The sequence below is a fragment of the Tasmannia lanceolata genome, unplaced genomic scaffold (genome assembly GCF_043159265.1).
Source record: "Tasmannia lanceolata isolate RefF3 unplaced genomic scaffold, GAP_Taslan_0.1 ptg000002l, whole genome shotgun sequence".
NCBI classification, from domain to species: Eukaryota; Viridiplantae; Streptophyta; class Magnoliopsida; order Canellales; family Winteraceae; genus Tasmannia; species Tasmannia lanceolata.
In genome coordinates, this window is record NW_027518679.1 from 30,088,407 (window position 1) to 30,116,404 (window position 27,998).

Here is a 27,998-nt window from a genome sequence, read left to right on the forward strand (position 1 = left end):
TCCTGGAAATTCCTCCAATGCAAACATGGCCTAAAATAACATAACTTTCGAGTAAAACCATAATTTCGAGGAAAAGTCAAATAAAAGAGATAATACTTTTTTCAAAAAATAACGGTCTACTTTTTATTCTGTACAAACAGAACTAAGGGGGGCCCAAGAATTTTTGGATTTTGGCTGATAAGTCATAAGAGTCACGAGCAAATGTTCCATCCCACGTTCCCTCTCCTCAACACCTTATCTTCTCATGAAACCAAAATCTCTCCCAATTCCATGGCTTCCCTTTCATCTTCCACCTCTGTTTCTCATAATTATGAGAAAATAGATCTCAATTCAATCAGGATCCTTGTACTTTCAGCCAACAAACCCATCCATCAATTCCTTTCAAACTCCAAAGCTCGAAAATCTCTACATCTTAAGTGTATTTCTAAGCTTAAGATACAAAGAAATGATGAGTTCTTTGAGTTTTCTGAGCATTCTGTCATCTCAAATCTTTATTGGGGAATCGAAAACATCGAAATTGCGATTCGGGCTAAATGCCCGGATGGGAAAAGTACCCACTTGAAGAACTCTGAGAGAATGCTTCAAATTCCGGCATTACTCGAAGAACATGGAACCACTGGAGGAATTTCGAATCGATATTTGGCTTGTTGTTCCTATTTTTACCTCTCTTTGATTCATAAGCTCTATGGAGATGAATGGCAGATGACACTGCACCTTCTCCATGCTCTTTTGCTTTCGCCTCGCCACGTTCGAAAGAGATTCGCGCCCGAGGTTTGGAAGAGCCTGTTTAGTTCGCGAATTGTGGTAGATAATCAGGAAATGGGTAGTCAAAGAGGTTTGCAATTTGAGTTCCTGGTTGAATTTGTTGAATTATAAATGATTAAATAATACCAACTCTAACAGCTTAAGCTTATGGAGTGATTGGTTGTTTCACAGAATTGTGCGACGATGCCATTGATGAGGCAACAAGGCGGTTAGCGAGGAGATACAAGGACTGGATGATTTACTATCAGGTGGTTTCACTTGAAGAGACTCCTCTACAGCCACAGGCTCATACCCATGATGAAAAATCACTGAATTCCCTGTGAGATTTTTCTTCCTTGAGTTTATTTTGTCTTTCTTTCAGATTTGCATCTTCCTGGATCATGAATAATGCAATGAAAGAGTGTGTTTTCTGTCAATTTGAGTCATCATCTGCCCTTGTGCTCATTATACCAAAGACCTAATGTGGATGATGTTCTGGGACATATCGAATGTTGCAACCCAGATACTAGAAGAAACAAAAGAGGATGAAAAGAAGAATATAGTAATGAAGGCATTGCGGAAATTTTGAGTACATTCTTGATTACTTATGAAGGAATTTCAGTATGAAATTTATCTGTTTTGAGATTTCTTGGGAAATGATTCTTGTGAAAGGAATGCATCTCTTATTTACTGTAACTAACTCTAATTTAATTGCTTCTTATGATGAAGAAAAACTCCTTTCCATACTAAGATCTGCATTTGTTCTACTATAGGAGGTTGTATGTTTTTTTTTGATGAAATTGAGGATCTAATATCGGGTTCGTCTATTACCTTCGATCATGTGGGGAGGAGTGCTAATGGGGAGGTGGATGGGTTGGCTAGAAGTGGGGTTGACCGTTTGGAGTTGGAGTGGTTCGATTTTCTCCCTCCGTAGTTGATTATGCTGTTTTCATTTTTATTTTTTTTTCTTCTTTCCATGTAATTTTGGGTGTGGTCCATCTTGGTCCCCTTCCCTTTCATAATATACTTCTGCCATTTCAAAAAAAAAAAAATGTTTTTTCTCAAACCCAGCCTATCAAAAACCATAATTACACAGCCCTGAAATGCTGGAAAAGTTTGACCATTATAACAAAGAGATAACTTACCAGACTAACATGCATTCTTGCTGAGTAATATCTGAGAAACACAAACAAATGATACTATGTGGAACTGCTCTATTGATTTGTGTGCCCCTTGGAGTTTATTATGCATGAAGTCCCCAATCTGCATTTTATCTATTTCACTTTCCTATTTGCTCAAGTTTTGGGAGTCCTTTGAGCTATGTTTCTTTGCAAGCAAAATCCTTGGCCTATGACGAGTGTCATGTTTAGTAGGCTCTTGAACTAGATCAATATTCTGAGATTTCTGCAAATTTTTATTCTTGATCATTGGTCATGAACAGGTATGAAAAGTCTGCACGCCCTAAATGTTTGGACTCAGTTGAACAAGTAGATGTCTGTCCAATTTTCCAGGATGTAAGCATTTACTTCTACTCCTTTCAGTGATACTAGATAATATTGAAAGCAGATTGTTGTGAATTGATAGAAAAAAAAGACTTGTTGCAAATTTTTGCAAACATTCTTTGTTTAAATTTCAAGATCATAGCTACTTACAGTTACTATCACAAAAGTTTGAGGGGTGCCAATGGACATCGTTGAGAGCATATTCAGACCAGGAAAGTATAACATAATTCTATAACAGAAATATAATGAATTTATGTAATTTAAAATCTGTAAGGCCACGTTTGGATTCCAGCAAGATTTAGATTTGGATTTAGTTGATATTTTGAACTGGATCAGATCCTTAGATTTCCAAATCAGCTACAACAGTGCAAAAAATTTCAATTTCCAAATCTTTTCTGCGAGACATTATTTGGAAATCAATATTTGTGGCAACTTCCGTCACCATCGCTGGTCCTTGACGTTGCTCCAGCAGCAGCGAGACATCCCTCCCTCTCTCCCTCTCTCTCTTTCTCTCTCTCTTAAAACATGATCATGAAGATGATTGATGTGTTTTGTATCCAAAACTCAAATCCAAATCAAAATACAAATGCATGAGGTATCCAAACGGGCCTTAACTTTCTTCTTCAATCCAAGCATTCAACACGTAAAAAGAGAAAATAAACTTGACCTTATTAATAGACTAATAGACTTCATGTTTAATCTTCTTCTTCACACAATCATAAATATGTACACTAGATGTGAGAAAGTGCTAATGGTATTTTTTAAGATAAAATGTGTTTGAGATCCGGAGAAGTCATTTGTACTATGAAAAAGCTGAGCTGATTGGTGACTGGATATGGATATCACAAAGTTGGTTTTCAATGTTTGGACTAGTGGACTAGAAATGTCAAATACTATTTCATAATCAATGATGGTTTTTCCTTCATTTTTTTTCTTCTTTCTTGTGTATGTGACACTCATTAGAAATCAGTTCAATGCTTGTTTGGATTTTAAAATTATCATTACATTGGGTTAACCATGCCTAATTCATTCAATGGATGTGCTATCGAAGTCATGCAATTCCCTGGAGGTATCTTTTCTTTTCCATTTGTGTTCTTTATCCATAGTATACCACAAACCTTTGTTTTTCGAAATCCATCCAGACTGTTGTATCTATGAATACATTCAAAGGATCACTGAGTTCCCATTAATTTTTCTGACATCTTTGGAAATTTATGCAGGCAGAGATGGTCCATCCTCTTGATCTTCATGACTGCATAAATGAAGAAAGGACTGAGAGAACTGCAGGTTCTATATTCAAATTTGAGAAACAGAACACCTTTCTTGTAACTGATGGTGGTAAATTTGCCCACAAAAAATTAGATGAAGTTTATGAACCAGGCATGAAAGAGAGTGTACATATCAAATGCCTCCAGGATATGCTAAAGGATCCTCAGTCAGATACATCAATTTCTGTTTATTCACACATTGGTTCTGTGGAAGGAAGTGATTTGGAGGTAAATTCTTCATGGATGATATAAAGGTGAACTTATTATTAAATGTAGATAGTCTACGATTTCTCTGCCCAAAACTACATTTATTGTCTTACAATATCACCAAAATTTGTTGACAGAATTGACAAACAGTAAGAGAATACAGGACTTGATTTTCCCCTTAGCCTTAAATTTACTTCCAGAACTGATATGAGTGTAACAGTTCTAAGAACTAAGGTTTCCCCGTGATAATTTTTACTCTGTGAACCAGGAAAGTTTGCACAATGATAGTTCAGTGAAGATTTTGATGACTAATGAAGGTGTTTTATCGTCTGAAATTGTTAATAGGTATGTTCATAGTAAATCCGAGTATTAGATTTTTACAAGCTCTCATCTTACACAGTTTTGCACTAAGACTAGATCCACATTGATTTAACTTTGAAATTGGTGATGGAGGTCCTCAAGTAATTTCTATAAGTTTTTAAGTCTGATTGTCTTGTGTTACAGGAACCAGATAGGGCGCCACTCCATCTCGGTCCCACAGTGCATAGAGATATCTTCACCAGAAGCCTGTGAAGAAATTGCCAGTTGTGTCTGTTCTAGCAGATCATGTAGTTTTGACAATGATTTAAAGGAACTAATAGACATGGATTCCCATTCTTTTTCCAATGGCTATGTAGAAGATGGGCATGTACATCAACGATCACCAGCTCAAGATGTTAGATCCTTCAACCATAGATCACCTAAATTACAGAAGAACTATAGCTTACCCAAGTTGGATCAGCAGGGAAATTTTTCTCAGGAAATTTCAGACCCATTAAATAGGAAAAAGAAATTAAGAGATGTAAGTTTTCATGCTGAAAATGATACTTACATGGAGATATTGGGAAGATGAGAGAAAGCAGTATCAACACTATGCTTCTCACAGAGGAGAGCAAATTGTGGAGATTTTGGTTTAGAAGTTTCAACGGTATGGGAAGTGCTGAGCAATAAAAAGGAAAATAAGTATAGTTTTCTTAAAGAAGAAATCCTCGATCAACTGTTCAATGTTATTTCAACTTCCAAAGAAGAAGAAGCCATAAGAGCCTCAGTGTTTATACTCTTGGTTATCGTATCGGAAAACAAGTCTGTTATAGAAGACATTAAGAGAAAGAAATCGCATTTGTGTGATTTAGCCAATTCGCTAAAAAAAAATGTTCACGAGACCGCTATTCTTATCTGTTTGCTAAATCCATCACCTACAGAAATAAAAGATTTAGAACTTTTACCATATTTGGTTGAGGTTGCATGTAATTCAAACAGTTATAAGGAGGGGCCCATATCATTTCCACTAACACCTACGGCAGCATCAATAATGTTGATTGAAGTGTTAGTAACAAAATTTGATTATGCAACAAATAGCTTGCATTTGGAAGTGATTAGTTCTCCCCGGATCCTTTCTAGGCTTGTGAATGTTGGAGTATATAAGAATTTAGAAGAAGGTACGTGTTTGGCTAGCATTCTCGTAAATTGTATGCGGTACGATGGAAAGTGCAGAAAATATCTGTCCAATGTAACTCCTGTGGCTACATTTCTATATCTTCTTAAAAGGAGTGAGAGGCGTGCCAAGTTCACTGCGCTTGAATTTTTTCATGAAATTCTCCGAATGCCAAGGTATGTACAAATGCTCCACATTGCTTACATTACATATTACTTGATGTTAAAGTATACAAGATTAAATAATTCCATCTCCAAAAACTTAAGCTTTTGGAGTAATTGGTTGTTTCACATGGTATCAGAGCAAAGGTCCTGGTTCAAACCTCCTTGATATTGAAAATCCACATGTAATGGCTAACCCAAAAGAGTGGCCACTAGGGGTGGACATGGTTCGGTTCGGTTCGGTTTTGGGGTATACCCAGAACCGAACCATATATAATCGGTTCCTTGAAATTGGAACCAGAACCGAACCATATATGTTTGAAACCGAACCGAACCAGAACCATATATAATCGGTTCGGTTCGGTTCGGTTCTGGGTTTACCCAACCTTCACCAAATGTAGATATTTTTCCTAACCGTATTTATAATCGGTTCGGTCCTGTTTATATATGAACTACAAAGACTAACATGCACGAATTTGGAATAATCAGGCACAAATTTGCACAAATTTGGGCAATGCAAAAATTATATATGACCTAAAAACATGCACAAATTGGAATAATCAAGCACAAATTTGGGGGGTGAATTAAAATTTTAAAGGCAAAGCAACACGTTAAAGAGGGGTGAATTAAAAGGGGGTGGGGTGATTTTATCAAGCGATGAGGCATTGGGTTTTAAGGTGAGGGTCGGTTCTCGGTTCGGTTTTCGGTTCCGGGATCCCAAACCCAGAACCGAACCGAATTTCCATCGGTTCCAGGTTATCAGAACCGGAACCGAACCATATAAATATGGAACCGAACCGAACCGAACCAAACCATATGTGCCGGTTCGGTTCGGTTCCTCGGTTCGAACCGGAACCATGTCGACCCCTAGTGGCCACATGTGCCACATGTAGGCCAACCCTAAAACAAGAGGGGCCACACATGAGGGGGAGTGTTAAGTATAAAAGATTAAATAACGTCCTCTCCAGCAGCTTTAAGCTTTTGGAGTAATTGGTTGTTTCACACTTGACACTGTCCTTTATTTCATAAAACAAAAACAAGGAAAAAAATCTCTCTGTTTTTTAATTTATGAATATTAATCTAATGTTTTCTTCCCAATTAGTCTCCACCATTTTGGGCTATGATTCCATCATCTGAGTATTGCACATTATTTTTAGTTTTTACAGCATGGAATGTGGTCCAATTGTAACTCCCTTGTCCAATAACACTCCCCAATAGGGCCGATTAGCCTATCAAATTATCCTAAGCTACAGCCTCTCTGCAATTGAGATTCTTACACTGTGTAGCCATCAGGCTCAAAATGATAAGATATTTCTGGTTGCCAAAATTAAGTCCTTTCAACCTCATACTTGCCACTACTCAACGTCCTCTATGGATGCTTATAGTTTAGACTGCTGCCTTTTTGTTTGATTAGACAGTAAGGAAATGCAATTACCCAAATGCTTTTAAAGTCTCTTGAGATCCATTTTCTTTTGGTTCAGGTCATCAGCCACTAGTTTGTTGCATCAAATACGAAAGCTTGGGAACATAAACATTATGCACACATTGATGGCCTGCATCCAACAAACCCAATCTGAGCATCGAATTTTGGCAGCAAATCTGTTGCTCCAACTAGACATGATGGTATAGTCTACTCTATACTAGCATATACTTATCTTTTTAAGTTCAAACTTTGAAGGCTTAAAAAATTCACACATTTATGGGTACGAGCTATTTCATTTTATCCAAGCGAGATACTTATCACTTTCCTATCTGAAAGGAAAATTTTGCTCAAAGTAACTCGTCCTTGAGACATCTCTTACCAAGAATGAAGCTGAACTATAACACTAACATTGAGAAACTTGCTTTGATAATACTCTTACAAAATTGAGGTTCTTGTAAATAAAACAATTTTATCTGTGGCTCCCTCAGGCTGTAGATCAGGAACATTGTTTGAGAAAATCATATAGATAACCTTACTTTATTCTTCAAGTGTCACAGTTACCGAACCCATTTCGAATCATCTCCATAAAAGATTTCATATTTGTATGTTGACAAGTGCTATAATTTTGATCTTTATTTTTAAGAAAACATTGTGTGTTATGATTTCAGGATGAGACTAAAGCAAGTAATTTTTAAGAAAACATTACATCGTTGAGATTTTTTTTTTTGGTTTTGTAGGAGGACTCCTCTGGTAAGAGTATATTTAGAGAAGAGGCTATAGAAGTTCTCTTAGAGTCCGTTGCGTCTGAAGAAAATCCTGCTGCACAGATATTGTCTGCCTTTATTCTTTCAAATCTGGGTGGCACTTATTCCTGGGCGGGGGAACCATATACAGCTGCATGGTTATTAAAGAAAATGGGTATAAAATCCTCACTTCACAGGAATATGATCAGGAGCTTTGATTGGTCAGATCAGAGTATACAGGTGACCAGTGATGAATAGTTTCTTTAGTGAAATTTATTACTAACTTCTACCATCATATCTTATGTTGTTAAAATCGTACGATTCACGACAAATCAAATCGAGGGTTGAAAAAGAAGAATCGTTTTCGACTTTGAATCATGCAAATTTTATGATTTTTTACAATTCTTTTTTCCTCAGTTACTTTTTTGCGGTGGGCCCTTTACGATTAGAAATAAATCGTATATGAACCTCCTGCCCCAACTTATAACCTAAAAACAAGAAAAGAAAATCCTAACTCTATTTTGCTCCTTGTTTTTCTCTTCTTTCCTTCTTCTCCTCATCCTTCCTACTTCTACCAATACCAGCCACAAGTTTGGATTACTAATCATAGAATTTTATATCTAATTTAATAATTTTGAATGAAAAATAGATAATTACACATTTTATTCTTATTCTTATTTGTTTTATTTTTTAATATTTTCACCATATATATATATATATATATATATATATGAGGAAAGTTTTTCTAGTCGGCCGACTAGAGAACCTTCTCTAGTCCGCCGACCAAAAAACAAAGTGTGCCCACATTATTTGGATAATCCAAAACATTCATTTGATAGGCCCTGGCATAGATAGGGTGTGCCCAAAAAATCAGCTGCTTAGGATCATCCTAACCCTTTGATTTGTGGAGGTTAAAAATGGACAGATTTGTGGAGTTTATACGCGTCCATTTTAACCGCCATAAATCGAAGGGTTAGGATGATCCTATGGAGATGATTTTTTAGGCACATCCTATCTATGTCAGGGCCCATCAAATGAATGCTTTGGATCATCAAAACAACGTGGGCTCACTGTGTTTTTAACCTCCACTGTCCATTTTTAACCTCCACTAATTGAAGGGCTAGGATGATCCTATGGAGCTGATTTTTTGGGCACACCCTATCTATGCCAGGGCCCATCAAATGAATGCTTTGGATCTTCCAAACAACATGGGCCCACTGTGTTTTTGGGTGGTTCTCTAGTCCGGCCGACTAGAGATCATTCTCTAGTCCGCCACCCAAAAACACATGGGTCCCACATATTTGGGTGATCTAAAGCATTCATTTGATAGGCCTCATCATAGATAGGATGTCCACAAAAATTCAGCTTCATAGGATCTTCTTAACCCTTCGATTTGTGGAGTTAAAAAATGGACAGATTTGTGGCGGTTTATAGCCGTCCATTTTAAGCTCCACAAAATCATAGGGTTGGGATGATCCTATGAAGCTAATTTCTTGTGGACACCGTCTCTATGTCAGGGTCCATCAAATGAATGCTTTGCATCACCCAAATATGTTGGACCCATGTGTTTTTGGGTGGCGGACTAGAGAATGATCTCCAGTCGGCCGGACTAGAAACACTTTCCTCTATATATATATATATATATATATATATATATATATATATAATCAGAAAAAATCTTCCTATTTACGATTCAATACGATTTGAACCTTGTTACGATCTACGATTCGATTCTGATTTTCAGTAGTGTATCAACATGAACTATGTCACATGTTATATGTTGATGATTGTAGAATAAATTCTTGCAGGATTGTGGAACAGATACATGGTGCAGCAAGATTGCAAAAAGTGTCCTTAAGTTTGGGGATTCTATCTTCCATGCCTTGGAGAAGGGACTACAAAGCAAGATAAATAGCGTTTCAAGAGATTGCCTCATAGCTATTACTTGTCTTGGATCTGAAATCCAAGCAATGGGTCCAAGTTACCTCAGATATTCTGCCTGTGAAATCTTACTAAGTGGGATAATGCGTTTTCTGCACCCAGGGTCAGAGCTTGAGGAAAGACTTCTAGCATGTCAGTGCGTGTTTAGTTACGCTTCCGGTAAAGGTAAATCCAGATACTTTCAAAAATGTCTTAATCAAACTCTATATGATGTATTTTCGAAAACATAAATAGGCTAGGGGACAACTTATTTTTATTTTCCCCACACGAACTCATAATTTATGGCGTGTATTTTATTACGTAGGCATGCAAAAATTTATGAAGATTCCAGGACTACAGGAATCACTTAGACATCTTTCAAGCATCACCTGGGTGGCTGAGGAATTACTAAAAGTAACTTATTATTGCCTTCCCACAAAGTCGGTGAGTTCATTTCAGACCTTACATTCTAAAAATGTGTGAACTAGTACACTTAATATGTGTTTTCATTTGTTTTAATGCTGAACTTGTGAGAATTCTGTTGGACATCAGGGTATAAAGAAGCTATATATATATATATCAAGGGAATCACAATCCCCAAATTAACTTTCATTAGGGGCATCTTCCACTTTTCCCCATCTGTAGCCTCCCGTTATCACTGGAGAATATCTATTCTTTGAGACATAGCACCTTAGGATTTTGAAAAGCAAAACAACAGATTTTTTCTTTCAACCATCTCTCATGGGCTCGTAGACTTTCCAACTGCAAAAATTTTCGTGGGTTTCTTGAAGGGATTATGTTTTTCACTTTATCTCCAACTTGATCATCAATATTGAAAAAGGAATCATGTCTTATATTGCATTACCTTCCATCAGAAAATAAAAACTCTCCTCAGTCACCAATTTGAATCTCCCCAATCAATTCATTAATTAAAGAACTAAACATAGTGACAAGATTTTAAATTAGGCCTTTGTTCTCACAGGATTTGAGATTTGCAGATTAGCATATGCAGTAGTTAACCCATGTGTTGATTAAAATTGAAGCTACAATGCACAAGGACGTACACAGTGGCATAGTAGGACCATTCAGAACTTCTTAAATTATCATATATAATTCAGATTTCTGTAATTTTATCTAGAGCCTTCAAATTCAAGTTTTAATCTATAAATTCCTATCATAAATTCTGATGACAATATTGCATTAGCTAATTTCTTGATTAGAGGTTAAACTATCTGTAGCATTCTGTTTTGGTCATAGTTATCGACTGACTTCATCCATTGAACAATAATGGTACGAACAGCATGTCTCTTGTGTTCATACACAAACATTGGAGGCAGGTCACCTTGGCAGTGGGTCTGTAAATGCCCTTATCTATTACAAAGGACAGCTTTACAGTGGATACTCTGATGGATCAATTAAGGTATGAATTGTTTTTTTTTTGCTTTCCAATTTGCAGAATGGTTGGCTAACTCATTCATAGAATGGATGAGACAGAGTAGCATTTCGTGTGGAACTGACTTAATATTTTATGCACTTGTAATGGTATCTGGACTATCATAAAAATAATGTTTTAACTTTTAGTTGCGGTTTCAATTTTGATTACGGGAGTACAAATGTTTCGCCTTCGGTTGGAAATTTCGGTGGAAAAAACTGTAAAATTATAGAAATGCATGGAAACATATAAAAATGATAGATTTTAAGATAAAACTTTAGGAAAGGCTAGATTAAGCACAAATACAGATTAGAAGACATCACATAAGAAAAATAGCCATCTATGATGGTTTAACAACATCGAACAGCTAGTGACATGCGATGTGGTGCATGTTTGATAATTTATTACATACCACATTTCACATGTAATTCATATAAATATGCATACATAATACATACACTACACATCACATGCAATTTATATAAATATAATTATGTAAAACATACTGATATAGTATACAACTAATACACTTACGGTTTTGGTTTCTGTATGCATTTCGGTTTCAATATGTGTTTCAGTAGAGATGGAAACAGAAACATTTCAATTGTTTCGCGCCAATTTCAGTGGAAATAACCATGCATAGAAATAGGAACATGTTTGCATCACTCAAGTGTGACAAACATCAGAATGCATTCAATCTCCCATGTCGCTTAATTTGAAGCTAATATCTAGGATGATTCTAAACAGGTATGGGACATCAAGGGTCAAACATCCAAGCTTGCATGGGAGGTCAAGGAACACAAGAAAGCAGTGACATGCTTCGCACTATATGAACCAGGGGACACCCTGTTAAGCGGATCCATCGATAAAACTATCAAGGTAGTTAATTTCACTATCTTGGTTGCATTAGGACACAAATTTGTAGATGTAAACTATATGCATTCAGTTTCTTCCCAATTTTATAATATGGAAAGATTGCATTAATTTTCTTAAGCATCCATACTAGCTATATTCTTTGTACAGGTTTGGAAAATGGTAAAGAGGAAATTGGAATGTGTGGAAATGATAGAAATGAAGGAACCAATTCAGAAAATAGATGCATACGACGATCTGATCTTTGTCATTACCAAGACCCGTGGTCTAAAGGTAAGGATGGAACTTCTTTGTAGTGCAGTTTGAAATGAAGTTTTAGGGAAGTGACTCTCTTTGCTTCTATGAACCTTAATCACAAACTTGAAATCAAAGACCAAACATTTCATAGACAACCCAGTGGTTATATTATATTTTGGCTACTGATATTAGCACTAATGTGTTTTGATAATTTCACTAACTCATGTTGTCTTTTATTATTTAAAAAGCTGTCGACTCAAAAAATATTACCTTTCCCAAAAATAGCTCTCAGAACCCAATTAAAATAGAAAAGACAAGCTGAGTTTGTGCAATTATTAAAACAAAATAGTGCAAAAATCAATAGCCTGTATTTTTGGTACAAGTAATATCTGTCCCTCTGAAAGTTCATTTCAGGAATGGTTGAGGCCTATGCCACATATTCATATTTAAAACACTCGGGAAATTATTTTTTTTCAGGTGTGTGATGAATCCAGAACCATTAAAACCATCTGCAGGAGTAACCATGTGAATTGCATAGCTGTGGCTCAGGATAAGATTTATCTCGGGTGCACGGATTCAAGCATACAGGTGGGTCAGATAGGCAGATACAACATTAAAATTTATAGAATATGTAAAAGTATAATTTTAAATTTACGTCTTTTCAGGAGGTAGATATAATGACTGATCAAATTCGAGAGATCAAAGCCCCCGCAAAGGGCTGGTGGACGCGAAAAACACCCATCAATTCAATCATTATGTATAAAGATTGGGTTTACAGTGCAAGTGATATTGTTGAAGGTTCCAAATTCAAGGTATGTACTAGAAATTATAAGGCTGGAACACTAGATGTTATGCATACAGTTCATTTGATTGGTGAAAGGATGTAGGAATGGAGAAGGCATAGTCGACCTCAAATATCAACAACAGTGGCAATAGGGACAAATGTGCTGGCGCTGACAGTAGTGGAGGAATTAATGTACTTAAATTGTGGCTCATCTACCAACATCCTTCAGGTGATTAGTGGTTTGTTATGTTAAGTGGATTTGATGTAAATGCTCGGTCTGATTTGTGGCTGGTTTGAGTTACTTTAATTGAAAAATTGACCCATTAAGCTCTTAAGTTTTCCGGATTTAAGCACGAATCTCCGGGTTCGCACCAGGATTCTTCTAAATGGGGGATATACCCTTCTCGGACATGTGTCAGATTCCAATACTTTAGGAATCGTTGTGACACTACTAGATCTCTTTTATCTAATTTTTTCTAAATATTACTCAACAAATTTACAATTATCGTATGTTTTTTTGTCTATTTTGATACTAAGTTTTTAAATGGAAAATAAAACATAACTTCTATTTCACCTACCAAAATTCCCAATGTATTACTTTTTATAACCATATTATCATGTGAAAGAATTAAAATTAGAATTGATTAAAATATACTGGTGAATCCGCGAATCATTTTTTCTGAGGTCAGACGAATCTGATACTCAGTACCCATGTCGGATTCTGACACTTGTGCCTGTATCCATGGAACATAGGTGAATTGTGTCTATAAATTTTTTTTAAATAATGTTAGTTTGGATTTTCATTTTATAAAAGGTTTCTATAAATCAGATATGGTTGAGAGGGAAGCAGCAGAAAGTTGGGAGACTATCAGCAGGCAGCAGGATAACTAGTCTCCTCACGGCGAATGATGTTGTTCTATGTGGAACTGAGACTGGGCTGATAAAGGTGTGTTTATCCAACTCATTCACTGTTAATATAGAAAATTGCATATATATATATATATATATATATATATATATATATATATTTGCTTTCTTATTATTCTCATCCAAGTATCTCCATAAATGACAGGGTTGGATTCCTCTCTAGCAGGCAATTGAAATAAAACCGGCGAGATGTACATTAATAAAATGCTCATTAGTTGCTAAAAGTGAAAGAAAGTACAGAGAAAGAATATATTGATAGTTTGGTGAATTCACCATGGCTAAATCAAGAAATTCGTTGAGAAAAGATGGGGGAGAAGGAAAGTTTAAGATCAGTGATTGAAATAAATAATATATAATAACTGAATTACGGTTACCATATTTGTATTATAATTTAATTTAGATACTAGAATGCAAAGACATAAACACATTGTAATTGATTGTTTTTTTTTTAATTTCAATCTATGGTTTTCAGGTCATATTGAGTGTGTATATAGATGACTATACTTCAGAGGCAGCCTTTCATATTTTGTTTGATTTTTCCTTTCTAATGACTGATCTGTTCAAAAATAAAAATAAAACTTCCAAAGAAATACTTCAATAAATATACCATCTAATTCTAACATCGTATAGCTTATACGTATATGTAGCTGACAATGTATTTTAGTTGATGATAAATGCACCCTTTGTTTTAAATGTTTGACCATATGTTGTAAAGGACAGTATTTGTACTATAACGTTGATTATAATCTTGATTTCATAACTATTATTGGGTAATTAAAAAGAATATGTGACGTGCTTTATTAATGAACGCATGTTTTTCCTGGGATGTGCATCAAGAAGCGCCCCCGACTAGGGCATGCAACTTGGGGTTGGGTTGGGTTGAGCTTTTGCTAAAATGTGAATTGAAATCAATGTCAGCCCAGCCAGATTTTATGGTAAAAGCTCAACCCGAATTCCCAAAAATTGACCCGAGTTGTATGAAACAACCAATTACTCTGACAGCTTAAGCTCTTAGAGAATATGTTATTTAATCATTTATAACTCAACACTCCCCCTCACTTGTGGCCCTTCTTTTTTGGGGTTGGCCGTAAATGTGGTACATGTGGCCTGGCCATACATACACATGGATTTTTAACATTAATGAGTTGTTGGGTTTAAAACCCGGGGCAAGGCCTACAGTGAGGCAATAGCTATGATACCATGTGAAACAACCAATTACTCCAAAAGCTTAAGCTGTTGGAGTTGGGGTGTTATTTATTCATTTATACCTCAACAAGTGGCCCCCTAGACCAACCCATTTCCCTAACCGTCAAAGGCCAATAAAAAAAGTATTTGATTAAGTGAGGAACTCCATCATCAAAGCAAGGGTGTGTGAATATCATTTCCCTCCCTTTTAATAAACTGTGTATCTAACCATGGTGTTAGTAAGAAAGAAGCCACTCTCACGAGAAACTTGAACAAAAGAGCCGTGCCCATGAGCGTAATGCCACCACCCATAATTTCTATTCTTCTAACCGACCCTGCCATTCTCACATCTTCTCTAAAAGACCCACCATATGGATATCCCACCTTTACACAAAGCATAACTCTCTCTCTCTCTCTCTCTCTCTCTCTCTCTCTCTCTCTCTCTCTCTCTCTCTCTCTCTCTCATATTATTCACGAGGGATTCACCAGCCCTTTCACATGTAATTGCTGTATACCCTAACCTATTTCAACCCTCTCCTACTTGTCTTTATTGCATTCACCACCCTCTTGTCTTCAGGTACGGGCCACCTGTAAAGACAATCCCTACTAGCTTCCCTCACTTCATGTCATTTCTACTCTTTATAAAGCATTCCAACCTCTTCATACAAAGCCACAACTCAACAATGTTCCAAGTAAAAGAATAGTTAGCCCCTTAGTTTCTAGGATCACTAGCTATGTTCTCTTCCCCAATTTTCTACTTTTCAGCATTTGCCTTCAAGTTTTGAGGTAGTATCAAACTATCAATAGTTTCAAAGCTTCTCTACTCATTTGGTGTGTAGAATATGGCAAGTTCAAGCATCATTGTTGCACTCTTTCTACTTATGGTGAGCCACCATGGCATCTCAGAGGCCAAAAATGGAGATGACTATGTTAGGGATGCGTGCCGAGTGACTCGTTACCCTTCTTTATGTATTCACTCACTCGCCTCGTTCTCTGACTCAGCTAAGCGGAACCCTCGTATGTGGGCCCGTGCCTCAGTCTCCGTCACCATTGCTGAAGCTAAGAGTGTCACAGCCTATCTTTCAAGACTTAAAACGAGTAGATATATCAGAGGAAGGGCGCGACTCGCACTCTTAGACTGCATAGAGTCTTTCCAAGACACCATTAATGAGCTTTACAACTCGCTGGCTGAACTCAGGAGGTTGAGTGGCAAGACATTCAACTCGCAGATTGGCGATGTGGAGACTTGGGTGAGCTCCGCTCTCACTTATGAGGATACTTGTCTAGAGGGGTTCGATGGTCGAAAGGGCCCACGGGTAAGGTTGCTTTGCAATAGGGTTACCAATGTTACTTATTTTACGAGCAATGCATTGGCTCTTGTTAACAAATTGGCATCATCTGGAGGAGGAAGCTTGAGCAATCCCTAGCAAACCATGGGAGGCGTGTTATATCGAAAACTAGCGCATATATACTGGTATATCGATAACCTTAGGGCACAGCCTATACATCTCTCTCTCTCTCTCTCTCTCTCTCTCTCTCTCTCTCATGATAGTGATGAAAACGTGGTTTTTACACACCATCGGGTGTATAAATATGTGTTTTGTTTCTATTTCTATATGATTATATGAAATATTGATGATGAATTGCAAGGAAAAAAAATTACAATGTTGCGTTTTATGTAAGCTGTTCTTTGGTACCTTGTGCATTTGCTAAAGTTTTAGGTGGAAAACTTTTTGAATGTTTGTCCTCAAAGAAAATGGCCATTGCTTCAATATCTTTGTCCAACTTCAGTCCATTGCCACTAGTGAATAGTTCAAAAACTCACTTGACTCGAGTGTGGATTGAGTGGAGTCAACTCGAGTGACTGTAGATTTTGTTATTAATGTATACATATATTACACATAGGGATTTGCTAGGGACTTTCGCTGAAAAGGGATTTCGCGGCTGGCTATTGCATAAGAGAGTAGCCACACAGGCTCACTTTTCAGCAGATTCAGTCTTATTCATTTAATTCATCTGTGGTGGCTGCTCTCTCATGCAACACCAGCCGCGAAATGCCTTTCTGGTACGGTCCCCAGCAAATAACTAATACATATGAGGTATTCTAAATTGAAAGGCGCCCTTGTAGAAATGGGGTGAAAGGGCACCCCCATTGGCTGCAAGGGACGGTTATGCATTTAATACACTTTGACTTTCAGCCACTATAAATGTTCCCGTGACTCCCCATGAGGTGAAAGGGCGCCCCCATGTGGCTACTCTCTCATGCAACAGCCAGCCGCGAAATGCCTTTCTACCAAAGTCCTTAGCAAATCCCTTAAACATGTTGGGTATAGTATAACCCTAATATGTTCTAATATAAGCCCAATAAGATAATGAACCGGTGTAGTGGGCCTACATGGGCTAGAGTCCATTAACCAGTCATTAACCCTACTATATCTCTATATATAGGGGCTGGAAGCAACAAACTTGGTATTCCAAACTAGATACCTTGGGTGTAATGCTTTAAGCATCCTTGCTTAAACCCTAATTACCTCTAACAATACATACATTTATGTTACTCATATTTTAAGAAGCAAGCCTTGGTGATTATCAAGCCAACTCTGTTTTTTGCTCATAAAGTTTCAAGTTGATTTGAGGAGTTTTAGTACTATACTCCATGTCCTTTCTAGCACTGAGTTTCTATACCCACTTCACTATCTGCCAGGGTAAATAAGGGATAAAACATTTGTTTATTGTTCTAAGGGGGTTAAAAAAGAGAGTGTAAGTCAGAGAGTTTATTAATTGAAGGAGGACAACCAAATAACACTTCACTTCATTTCCACTTTACTTTGGGCCCACGCCATGGAAATCTCTCCCACCTGAATGGAATCAAGTTTTGGACCGATCTCGTTGTAAAAAAATAGCATTAAGGTGTTCTTTCCGGGCGATTGAACATGCAAATTGTATCCATGCAATTGATGTGGCAGAGCTGTTGGAGCTTAGGATTAATTCCTCCCATTTTTAGGGTATGTTCTTACCATTTCTTTATATATTAGGAAATTTTACTAGTCACTCACCATACCCAACATATATGTGACTAGCATATATGATGATTGGGGCTGTTGTTCTGGTAAGCCACAACCTAAGATTGATGCAATTGAACAATCTTAACTGAGTTTAATAAGTGTGACTTTTTCCCACTGAATGTTGTACATTGGTCATTTAAGGCTTTTCTATTCACCCTTTTATGTCATTGATTGGATGGGTAAAATTTTCCACTTTCTGTCATTTGTGATTTGTGGGCTTCTGGTTATTCAAATGGTGACCCCACGAAAACAATGGCTCCAATCTGTATAAATGTGTTCCACATATACACTAGAGATGAAAGGGATTGTGATCAGCTTTGGACGAGTAACCTACAGTAGCAATCTCTTAGTTTAAAATACAATCATTCAGGGGCCGTTTGGATGTGCGGATTTTAGAATCTTGGATTTCCTTAAAATCGTGGATGGGAGACGAGAGAAGAAGGAGACCGTCCGTTTCGATTCTCTTTAGAATCTTGGATTTTAAGTAAGAAATCTAGGTTTTAGAAATCTCTCCCCCATCCTGAATGTTGTACATCGGTCATTTAAGGCTTTTCTATTCACCATTTTATGTCATTGATTGCATGGGTAAAATTTTCCACAAACTGTCATTTGTTGGCTTTTGGTTATTCAAATGGTGACCCCACCAAAACAATGGCTCCAATCTGCATAAATGTGTTCCACATATACACTAGAGATGAAAGGGATTGTGATCAGCTTTGGACGAGTAACCTACAGTAGTAATCTCTTAGTTTAAAATACAATCATTCAGGGGCCGTTTGGATGTGTGGATTTTAGAATCTTGGATTTCCTTAAAATCGTGGATGGGAGATGAGAGAAGAAGGAGACCGTCCATTTCGATTCTCTTTAGAATCTTGGATTTTAAGTAAGAAATCTAGGTTTTAGAAATCTCTCCCCCATCCTGAGATTTCTAAAACCTGGAAACATGGGATGATCTCCTACTCTCTTGTTGATGGAAAGAAGGACGAGAAATCAGAAAACGATGGCTGGTCTCCTTCTCGCATCTCCCATCCACGATTTTGAGGAAATCCAAGATTCTAAAATCCGCGTATCCAAACAACTCCTCAGGTTTATGATAAATTTTGGTATTATTGACTTGTAGTTACACTTCTCTCTTATAATGACAAAACAGCAAGGCAAAGTTTCCTCATCAACTGGTTTTATTTAGAAACTGAAGTTTCATGTGGCAACTGACCCAACCCAAGTAAAAAAAGGGCGGATATATCAGTCCCCTTTTCTCTTCCATTGTTTAGTGGGCAGCTGGTGCAAAGGAATACAGAGGTGTTTCTGAATCTGATATTTGCTATCATTGGGAACCAATTCAGTGGAGTATCCTTTTGAATTAGTTCCCAATTACTAGTCGGTCCTCTCCCCCTCTCAGTTTCCTTAATTTCAACTTTGATGGTTCTAGTTTAGGGAATTTGGGCCCAACTGGTATTGGAGAGATCCTAAGGGGACATTATAGTGAGGTCAGGTATGTGTTCTTGGGGCCTATCAAAGTGAAGGATGCAAAAGAGGTGGACATAATGGCTCCATTGTGGCATCTTCATTCTCCTATGGAGGGAGATTCTCTTAGCAATATTCCATGGATAAAACAAGAAAATTGCTTTCCTTGGATATTTTCATATGCTTTGGAGGAAGTATTCAATCGTATTGAGGGGGCATGCGGTTCCTTTTCAGCACTCATTTCGGTGGGCCAACTCAGATGCAAACTCTTTGGCTTGAAGTGGTCTCTTAAGAGGGTCTTTGGTTGTTAGAGATCATTTTCAATTTGAGGACAATGTTTGTGTTGGATGTTTTGTTACTTATTTGTGTATTTATTGTCCATGATCATCTCGGTTGGGGCTTCATTGTTCTTCTTTGCCTTTCGGTTGCATCATTCAAAAAGAAAAATAATTATCGAATCTAACCCTTCGAAGTTGGATGTGTGCCTAAAAGACGTTGTGGTGTCAACAGCAGAAATCTATTATTAGTGTAGCTCTACTCAACAAAGACTAATGGCATGGCAACATTAGGTACCCAAACATTTCTAGGATACGTGTAGATAAATTTAGTCAATGCAGCATGGTTAATATGAATTCTTTTAGGAAGCAGTAAGAATTCTATGGTTTTGGGATTGGAAGAGCTGGCAACAACTCCTACCAAATCATCTGTTATACATCATATCACACACAAGTTCTTCCAGGATTGTATACTATCAGCAGAAAGGTAAATCACATGTACTTATGTTTGTTTCTCGCAACCGGGACAGTATAGCTCTCCAAATTAATTTGGACACCCATGGCTTACAGTAGATGTGGAACACACATTGGATGATTGGAATCACAAATATCTCTGACTGGAAACCCATCCACACTAATTCAGCCGCCTAAAGTGTTGTTCCTACATGTGTTCTTTTTTCCTTTCCTGGTATGTAAAACATGAAATTTAAACCCTGACTTCAATGTTTTACACTTGGGGTCATTACCACTAGGGAAATGCTCAACTTGAGAGTTCTAACAATTTTTAACTATTCTTCCACCTAACAATTCAAATGGGCAGTGTTTATTTTTTTCTCACACATCGATCCCATTCCATTCTTTTCAGTAGAATGCTTCACAGCTGAGGGTCCAACATATATGCTTAAAGGCAGTCCCCCATCGTAAGAGACAGTATAGGCTAATAGTTGCTGTTCTATTTTGTATTTACTGCTTCGGGGTTGTAACTTGTAAAAAAAGATGTGAAGAACTAGGATGGGCATGTTTAATTCCATTGGGGACCATGTATGTTGTGTGTTAGGCCCAAAATCGGTTAACAGATATGGCAGTGACGTAAGAGCCGAGCTGGAGGGATGTAGAGTCCAGATGAGCTGTGTGCTGCACAGAAGGAAACGAGGTCAGAATGACCGACCCGGAGTGTACTCCGGACAGGCCCTTCGACACTCAAGTCAGTATGAGCCGGAGTGAAGAGGGTGTTTTTAAGAGTGGTGGGTGAGATTTTCAATACCCTGATTTATGAGCTTTGAAGGCCCTTTTATAGGGAGAAATTGGGGTAGTTGGGGAGTTAATGCTCCCAGACAGGTGTCGACCAGCTATAGGCTCAAGCTCGCCTACTCTGTGTAATTACCAAACTACCCCCGCTGGTGAGGGTCCTGCGGTGGGCCCTCCTCTAGCCACGTGTTGGAAGCTAACAGGCTGCTGCGCTGTCGCACCCCATCAGTTGCCCCCCAGTTCTCCAAGTTATTATGGTGACTTGGGGAAATATGGTGGGGTACGCTTCCGATCGAGAGTGGTCGAGGCTTGTCCTGAATCTGGAGGCAGTCCGGAAATTGGGGCAGTCCGGAAATCGGAGGCAGTCCGGAATCTGGAGGCAGTCCGGAAAATGGAGCAGTCCGGAAATCGGAGGCAGTCCGGATTTTAGAGGCAGTCCGGAATTTGGAGGCAGTCCGGAATCTGAAGCAGTCCGGAATTTGGAGGCAGTCCGGAATCTGAAGCAGTCCGGAAAATGGAGCAGTCCGGAAATCGGAGGCAGTCCGGATTTTAGAGGCAGTCCGGAATTTGGAGGCAGTCCGGAATCTGAAGCAGTCCGGAATTTGGAGGCAGTCCGGAATCTGAAGCAGTCCGGAAAATGGGGCAGTCCGGGAATTGGAGGCAGTCCGGAAAATGGAGCAGTCCGGAAATCGGAGGCAGTCCGGAATCTGGAGGCAGTCCGGAAAATGGAGCAGTCCGGAAATCGGAGGCAGTCCGGATTTTAGAGGCAGTCCGGAATTTGGAGGCAGTCCGGAATCTGAAGCAGTCCGAAAAATGGAGCAGTCCGGATTTTGTGGCAGTCCGGAAATCGAAGGCAGTCCGGGCTAATCTTTGTCGTTTAGCGACCCAGTCCGGCTTAGGCCAGACTGATTTTTGTCGTTTTGCGAAACGCGTCATATCCAGTCCGGCTTGGGCCGGACTGCCTTTTGTCGTTTAGCGACCCAGTCCGGCTTGGGCCGGACTAATTTTTGTCGTTTTGTGAAACGCGTCATATCCAGTCCGGCTTGGGCCGGGCTGCCTTTTGTCGTTTAGCGAAACGCGTCATATTCAGTCCGGCTTGGGCCGGACTAATTTTTGTCGTTTTGTGAAACGCGTCATATCCAGTCCGGCTTGGGCCGGGCTGCCTTTTGTCGTTTAGCGAAACGCGTCATATTCAGTCCGGCTTGGGCCGGACTAATTTTTGTCGTTTTGTGAAACGCGTCATATCCAGTCCGGCTTGGGCCGGGCTGCCTTTTGTCGTTTAGCGAAACGCGTCATATTCAGTCCGGCTTGGGCCGGACTAATTTTTGTCGTTTTGTGAAACGCGTCATATCCAGTCCGGCTTGGGCCGGGCTGCCTTTTGTCGTTTAGCGAAACGCGTCATATCCAGTCCGGCTTGGGCCGGGCTGCTTTTGTCGTTTAGCGAAACGCGTCATATCCAGTCCGGCTTGGGCCGGGCTGCTTGGAACCTATCTCGAAAGTTGTGCCCGCCGTTAATACGAGACACGTGGCACCCCTCGGGCGTCCTCGAGACGTGCGCCCTTCATTTAATGCAAACCGCCTCAGAGAAATCTATATAAGAGTGGGCTTTGCCTTCTCACTTTCACTTTTTACTTTTCCTCCTTCTCCCTTCTTTTTCCTCTGTCGGTTCGGCGAAGTCCAGTTCGGCGAGGGTCAGTTCGGGCCGTGTAGTTTTTGTGAACGGCGGTGGATTCGGGAGCATTCAGTGTGATCCGGTAATTTTTCTTGAGCGCGTCTCATTCATTTCTTTTCCTGCTTTCATGTCTAGTAGCTCTAGTTCTGAGTCCGGTTCGGGGGAATCGTCTTCTAGTAGTTCAGGGTCTAGATCGTTGATTAGGACCGAGGATAGGCCTACTTGGTCACCGGCCCCGAAAATGGCGAGTGTGACTGTTATAGGTAGTGATGAGGAGGGGGAGGACGAGGCGATATTAGACCTGAACACCGCTCCGCTTCTAACGGATAGTTACGTTCCACAAGGGGGGAGTGTTGGTAGTGACGCCGGCGAGGCGTCCACAACGTTTCAACCAGGCCGGGCCGTTGAGGTCGTAGCACGGGCCCGTATGGATGCCAACCCTACCTACAACATACAGGCTCTCAATGAGGAGAACTACCTGGATGAGTCCGCCATGGCAGTGATTAGGGATAAGTACTGCATCCCATCCAGGTTTGGACTGAGGGAGGCGATGGAGGGAGATAGAGCCTGTAACGAGAGCTCCGACATTTGTATATATGACGAGTCACTGAGGGCCGGACTCCGATTTCCTCTACACCCCTTCTTCGCTTCGGTGCTTCAGCATTACGGGCTAGCTCCGGCCCAAGTGGCGCCGAACTCGTGGAGGATGCTTACGGGGTTTGTATACCTCATTCGGGGCCGGCTTCGGAGGGACTTGTCAGTACCGTTGTTCCGCGCGTGTGCGCAATTGAAGAAGCACAAGGGTGGGGGTTGGATTTACATTAGCCAGCGTCCGGAGATAAAAATGATCACTGGCATTCCCACCTCCATACACCTGTGGAGGAACAGGTTCTTTTATGTTGAGGACACGGAGTCCAGCGAGCCTTGGCCGGTCCCTTTGAAATGGGGAACCCCGGATACAGTCGCGATGAGTCGCAAACCGTTTCTCGAGGGTGAAGATGCGAGAACCCTCGCTCTACTTCGGGATGTGCTGGACCATGAGGGGCCTGTTGATTGTTCAGACTTCCAAGGGGAAGAGGTTTTGGTTGGGTTGGGCCTTAGTACTGCGACCCGGGCACGTACGTAGATAGCCTCCTTTAAAATTCGTCTCTCCGCCCCTTTTTTTTTTTTTTTTTTTTTTTGTCCCTGACTGGTTTCGTTTTTGGCTATCTTTCAGAGATGCAGCAGCAGTCGCTAGTGGATAAGATGAGGAAGGGGGCCTTCGGGACTGTCCGTCAGGGCCAGAAAAGGAAGGCTCCAGAGACGGCGAGTCCGGCTCCGACCCAGGACGCACCGCCCCAGCCCAAGCCCAAGAGTTCGGTGAAACTGGTGAGTTCATCCGGCCGGAGCGCAGGATCCTCGAAGACCGTGGCGACGTCTGCTGGCACCCTTCCGCCCCCGTCGAGGCACGGTGATAACGTTTTTCGGCCGAACTGGGCCGTCCAAAAGACTGATTCCGGCCTTGGAGAGAGCCGGGTGGCTGTAGAGATTCAGACTAAATGCATCCTTGACAAAGACAAGCAGCAGGTTCTCCACGAGCCGCCGGCTACGGCCGAAGAGGCCGTATTCTCTTCTCTTTATCAGGTAAGATGGCTGACGAGTACGCTTACTCTTTGCTTCCCTTCTGCTTTGTTTGCTTGTGTTAACACTTGCTCCTCTGCATTTTTACAGATCGGAGTGTACTTCAATGATCTGCGGGGGAAGAGTAAGAAATTCTCCGATGCTATAACTAAGTCTGAGGAGGAGAATGGGAAGTTGAAGAAGGAGGCGAAGGAGCTGAAGAGGTCCGTGGAAAAATCTGCCGAAGAGATCAAGCGGCTGGGAGAAGAATTTGCCGCTCAGCTGGCCGCGCAGAAGGAGGAGGCGACGGAAGCCCTCAACGATCAGAGGGAGAGAGCCTTGTCGAGGCAGGCGACTGCCGTTCAGGAGAAGGAGGACGAACTCCTTCTTCTATCCAGTGAGGCCTACAAGATAGGGTTCTTTGACTGCCTTGGGCAGGTCAAGGATTCCAATCCGGGCGTTGACCTGTCGAGGATGGTTATACCTGATCCACCGACGCTCACTGGCGAGGAGCCGGCCGCAGCTGACGCACTCTTGCCCCCGGGGGCAGATCCAGCGCGGGATGGGGGCGATGAGGCGCCCTGAGTTCTTCTCCTCCTTTTTTTTTTTTTTTTGGCGATTGCGTGATTTCTTTTTGTAATGGCCCCTTGGAGGCCCAACTCCCTTTTGTAATGGTCCTCTGAGGCCCCAACATATGAATGGAAAGAGTTTTTGTTTGTTTAACTCTTCAATGCTTGTCCGTCTCTAGTTTATACTGTTTTCTTTTTGTATGATGCGTAACTATCACTCCAGGTAGGAGTCATGGACTTAGGAGTGGACTCCTAATTCTTTGCCAAGACGAACCATGGCGGAACCAACGTCGAGTACCCTAGTTTTCGTGAACTGGGTTTCGAAGGAGCTTTGGTTTTTGCATCCGGGCTGGTTCCGGACCAGGAGTGGGCTCCCGGTCTTTGCGGAGACGAGCCGTGGCGAACCAAACGTTGAGTACCCTAGTTTTAGTGAACTGGGTTTCGAAGGAGCTTTGGTTTTTGCATCCGGGCTGGTTCCGGACCAGGAGTGGGCTCCCGGTCTTTGCGGAGACGAGCCGTGGCGAACCAAACGTTGAGTACCCTAGTTTTAGTGAACTGGGTTTCAAAGGAGCTTTGGTTTTTGCATCCGGGCTGGTTCCGGACCAGGAGTGGGCTCCCGGTCTTTGCGGAGACGAGCCGTGGCGAACCAAACGTTGAGTACCCTAGTTTTAGTGAACTGGGTTTCGAAGGAGCTTTGGTTTTTGCATCCGGGCTGGTTCCGGACCAGGAGTGGGCTCCCGGTCTTTGCGGAGACGAGCCGTGGCGAACCAAACGTTGAGTACCCTAGCTTTAGTGAACTGGGTTTAGAAATCTGACAGACACGAAGGCATTTGCAAAAAGAGAAGGTTCTTTCATTCACATTCAGGAGATATTTACAAAGTTTTTTTTTTGTGTCGGCTACTTTGCTACTGATGATATTTGCGAAGGTTCTTCGAGTTCCAGGCATGTGGTAACAGTTGTTCCTCGAGTGTTTCCAGTCTATAACTGCCCGGGCGAATCACCTCTTTTACTCGGTAAGGCCCTTCCCAGGTTGGGGAAAGCTTTCCAGCCTTCTTGGGTTGGGAGATAGCAGCTTTCCTTAAGACAAGATCTCTAACTCGAAACTCTCTAGGACGTATCTTCGAGTCATGGTAGCGAGATACTTTCTGCTTGTAGGCGGCGACTCTTATTCGGGATTCTTCTCTGGCCTCCTCTAATAAGTCAAGATTCGCGCGGAGCCCGTCACCGTTGAGCTGTTCGTTGAAGTTGGAAATTCTAGCGGACGGGGTGCCTACATCGACAGGTATTACCGCCTCTGTTTCGAAGGACAGGTTGAATGGGGACTCGCCCGTTGGTGTGCGCGGGGTGGTGCGATAGGCCCATAGGACGTGATACAGCTCATCTGCCCATCGACCAACTTTCTCGTCTAGTCTTTTCTTGATCCCTTGTAGCAGGATTCGGTTTGTGACTTCTGTCTGCCCGTTGGTCTGTGGGTGTGCTACAGAGGTGAACCGCTGCTCAATTTTCAGGTCGGAGCAAAACTTCCGAAAGTTTCGGCAGTCGAACTGTTTGCCGTTGTCTGTTATCAGGACGCGAGGAATCCCGAATCTACAGACTACTGATTTCCAGAAGAAGTTCTGCACATTCTGTTCGGTGATCTGGGCTAGAGGTTCAGCCTCCACCCATTTGGTAAAGTAATCAATCGCCACCACTACGAAGGTGCGCCTTCCGGAGGCCGGTGGGAAGGGGCCCAAGATATCCATTCCTCAAATAGCGAAGGGTAGCGGGCTGACAATTGGGGCCATAGACACGGCGGGCTGATGAATGGTGGGGGAGAACTTTTGGCATTTCTCGCATCTCTTTACCAGGGTCAGCGCGTCTTGTCTCAACGTTGGCCAGTACAGACCTCTAAGGAGGACTTTGATTGCCAGGGCTTTGCCCCCCAAGTGCTCCCCGCAAATACCTTCGTGTGTCTCCTGCAGGGCATACGTGGCGTCGCTGGGCCGGAGACACTTTAAGTATGGGAGAGTATAGGATCTTTTGAACAAGTTCTCGCCATCAAGTGAAAAACGGGCTGCTCTTTGGATCACCTTGCGCGCTTCTCTTTTGGCCTCAGGCAGTTTCCCACTACGCAGGTAGTCGACGATCTCATCCATCCAGCAGGGCTCGTGTTCCACCTGCATTATCTCAGCAGCCTTTCTTTCGATACTGGGGGCCTGTAGGAACTCCATGCATATATTCCCGAGAGTCGTGTATCCGGATGCGGCCAGCTTGGACAGTACATCGGCCTTTGTGTTGTCCGTTCTGGGGATTCTGACAACCTCGAAACTTCTGAACTTGGAGGATAGTTGCCGGACCTGGGAGAGGTATTTAATCATTCGCTCATCGCGGGCTTCGTATATACCTTGGATTTGGTTGGCGACCAACTGGGAGTCACAATAAGCTTTCAATCTCTGGGCTCCGGTCTGGACTGCAAGATTCATTCCAGCGAGGAGTGCTTCATACTCAGCCTCATTGTTGGAAGCGCGAAAGCCGAACCTCAAGGCGTAGTCTAGTGTGAAACCGTCGGGCCCGGTTAAAACCAGACCGGCTCCGCAACCAGCCTTGTTTGAAGATCCGTCCACGTGCACTTCCCACAGTGCTTCGGCGATTGAAAAATCATGCTCAACTGGCAGCATGGGGATGGTTCCTGCTCTGGCTTCATCTTCTGCCGGTTCTCCGGCTGTCGTAGTACCTTTCGCTGCTGGGGCCTGGGCGATTTCAGGTTCGGCGATCTGCTGGGGGATGGAGCACTCAGCTACGAAATCTGCCAATACTTGAGCCTTGATCGCGGGCCTGGGCATGTACCGGATGTCAAATTCACTCAATTCCACGGCCCATTTAACCAATCGTCCCGAAGTATCTGGCTTGTGGAGGACTTGTCTAAGCGGCTGGTCAGTTAGGACCTTTATCGTGTGAGCTTGGAAATACGGTCTCAACTTCCTGGCTGCCATTACCAGCGCGTAAGCCAATTTCTCGACCCGCTGGTACCTTATTTCGGCGTCGTGCAAGGCTTTGCTAACGTAGTAGACCGGTTTCTGTTGGCTGCGCTCTTCACGAACTAGGACCGCAGCCAGAGCCAGGGTACTTATAGATAGATACAAGATTAGCTCCTCACCGGGCTCCGGCTTTGTCAACAGCGGTGGAGAGGACAAATACTGCTTCAGCTCCTCGAAGGAGGTTTGGCATTCCTCTGTCCAGGGCGAGG

The 27,998-nt window shown here is 41.3% G+C and overlaps 4 protein-coding genes across 4 annotated transcripts; 3 read left to right on the plus strand and 1 right to left on the minus strand.

Moving 5' to 3' along the window:
* The first annotated feature begins 196 nt into the window (after positions 1–196).
* Positions 197–14,171, plus strand: LOC143861032 (Transducin/WD40 repeat-like superfamily protein). The gene is given in 18 exon segments (XM_077371950.1): positions 197–835; positions 937–1,084; positions 2,186–2,258; positions 3,467–3,742; positions 3,990–4,066; positions 4,226–5,371; positions 6,838–6,979; positions 7,517–7,762; positions 9,331–9,628; positions 9,768–9,886; positions 10,743–10,862; positions 11,622–11,753; positions 11,898–12,020; positions 12,462–12,572; positions 12,650–12,796; positions 12,872–12,997; positions 13,598–13,714; positions 13,841–14,171. Coding segments are annotated over 18 exon segments (3,984 nt in total). The 5' UTR covers positions 197–270; the 3' UTR covers positions 13,859–14,171.
* Positions 14,172–15,561: 1,390 nt separating this feature from the next.
* Positions 15,562–16,523, plus strand: LOC143883889 (pectinesterase inhibitor 6-like). Its single transcript, XM_077387221.1, has one exon. It carries the CDS (start codon positions 15,723–15,725, stop codon positions 16,305–16,307), a length of 585 nt encoding a protein of 194 aa, XP_077243336.1. The 5' UTR covers positions 15,562–15,722; the 3' UTR covers positions 16,308–16,523.
* Positions 16,524–23,571: 7,048 nt separating this feature from the next.
* LOC143890464 (uncharacterized) lies at positions 23,572–24,969 on the plus strand. The gene is made up of 3 exons (XM_077395164.1): positions 23,572–23,722; positions 23,821–24,227; positions 24,315–24,969. Exons 1-3 carry the CDS (start codon positions 23,572–23,574, stop codon positions 24,786–24,788), a joined length of 1,032 nt encoding a protein of 343 aa, XP_077251279.1. The 3' UTR covers positions 24,789–24,969.
* Positions 24,970–25,677: 708 nt separating this feature from the next.
* Positions 25,678–27,744, minus strand: LOC143890474 (uncharacterized). The gene is made up of 2 exons (XM_077395176.1): positions 26,617–27,744; positions 25,678–26,265 (listed from the first exon to the last, which is right to left on the minus strand). The coding sequence occupies exons 1-2, from the start codon at positions 27,742–27,744 to the stop codon at positions 25,678–25,680; spliced, it is 1,716 nt and encodes a 571-aa protein (XP_077251291.1).
* Between the last annotated feature and the right edge of the window lie 254 nt (positions 27,745–27,998).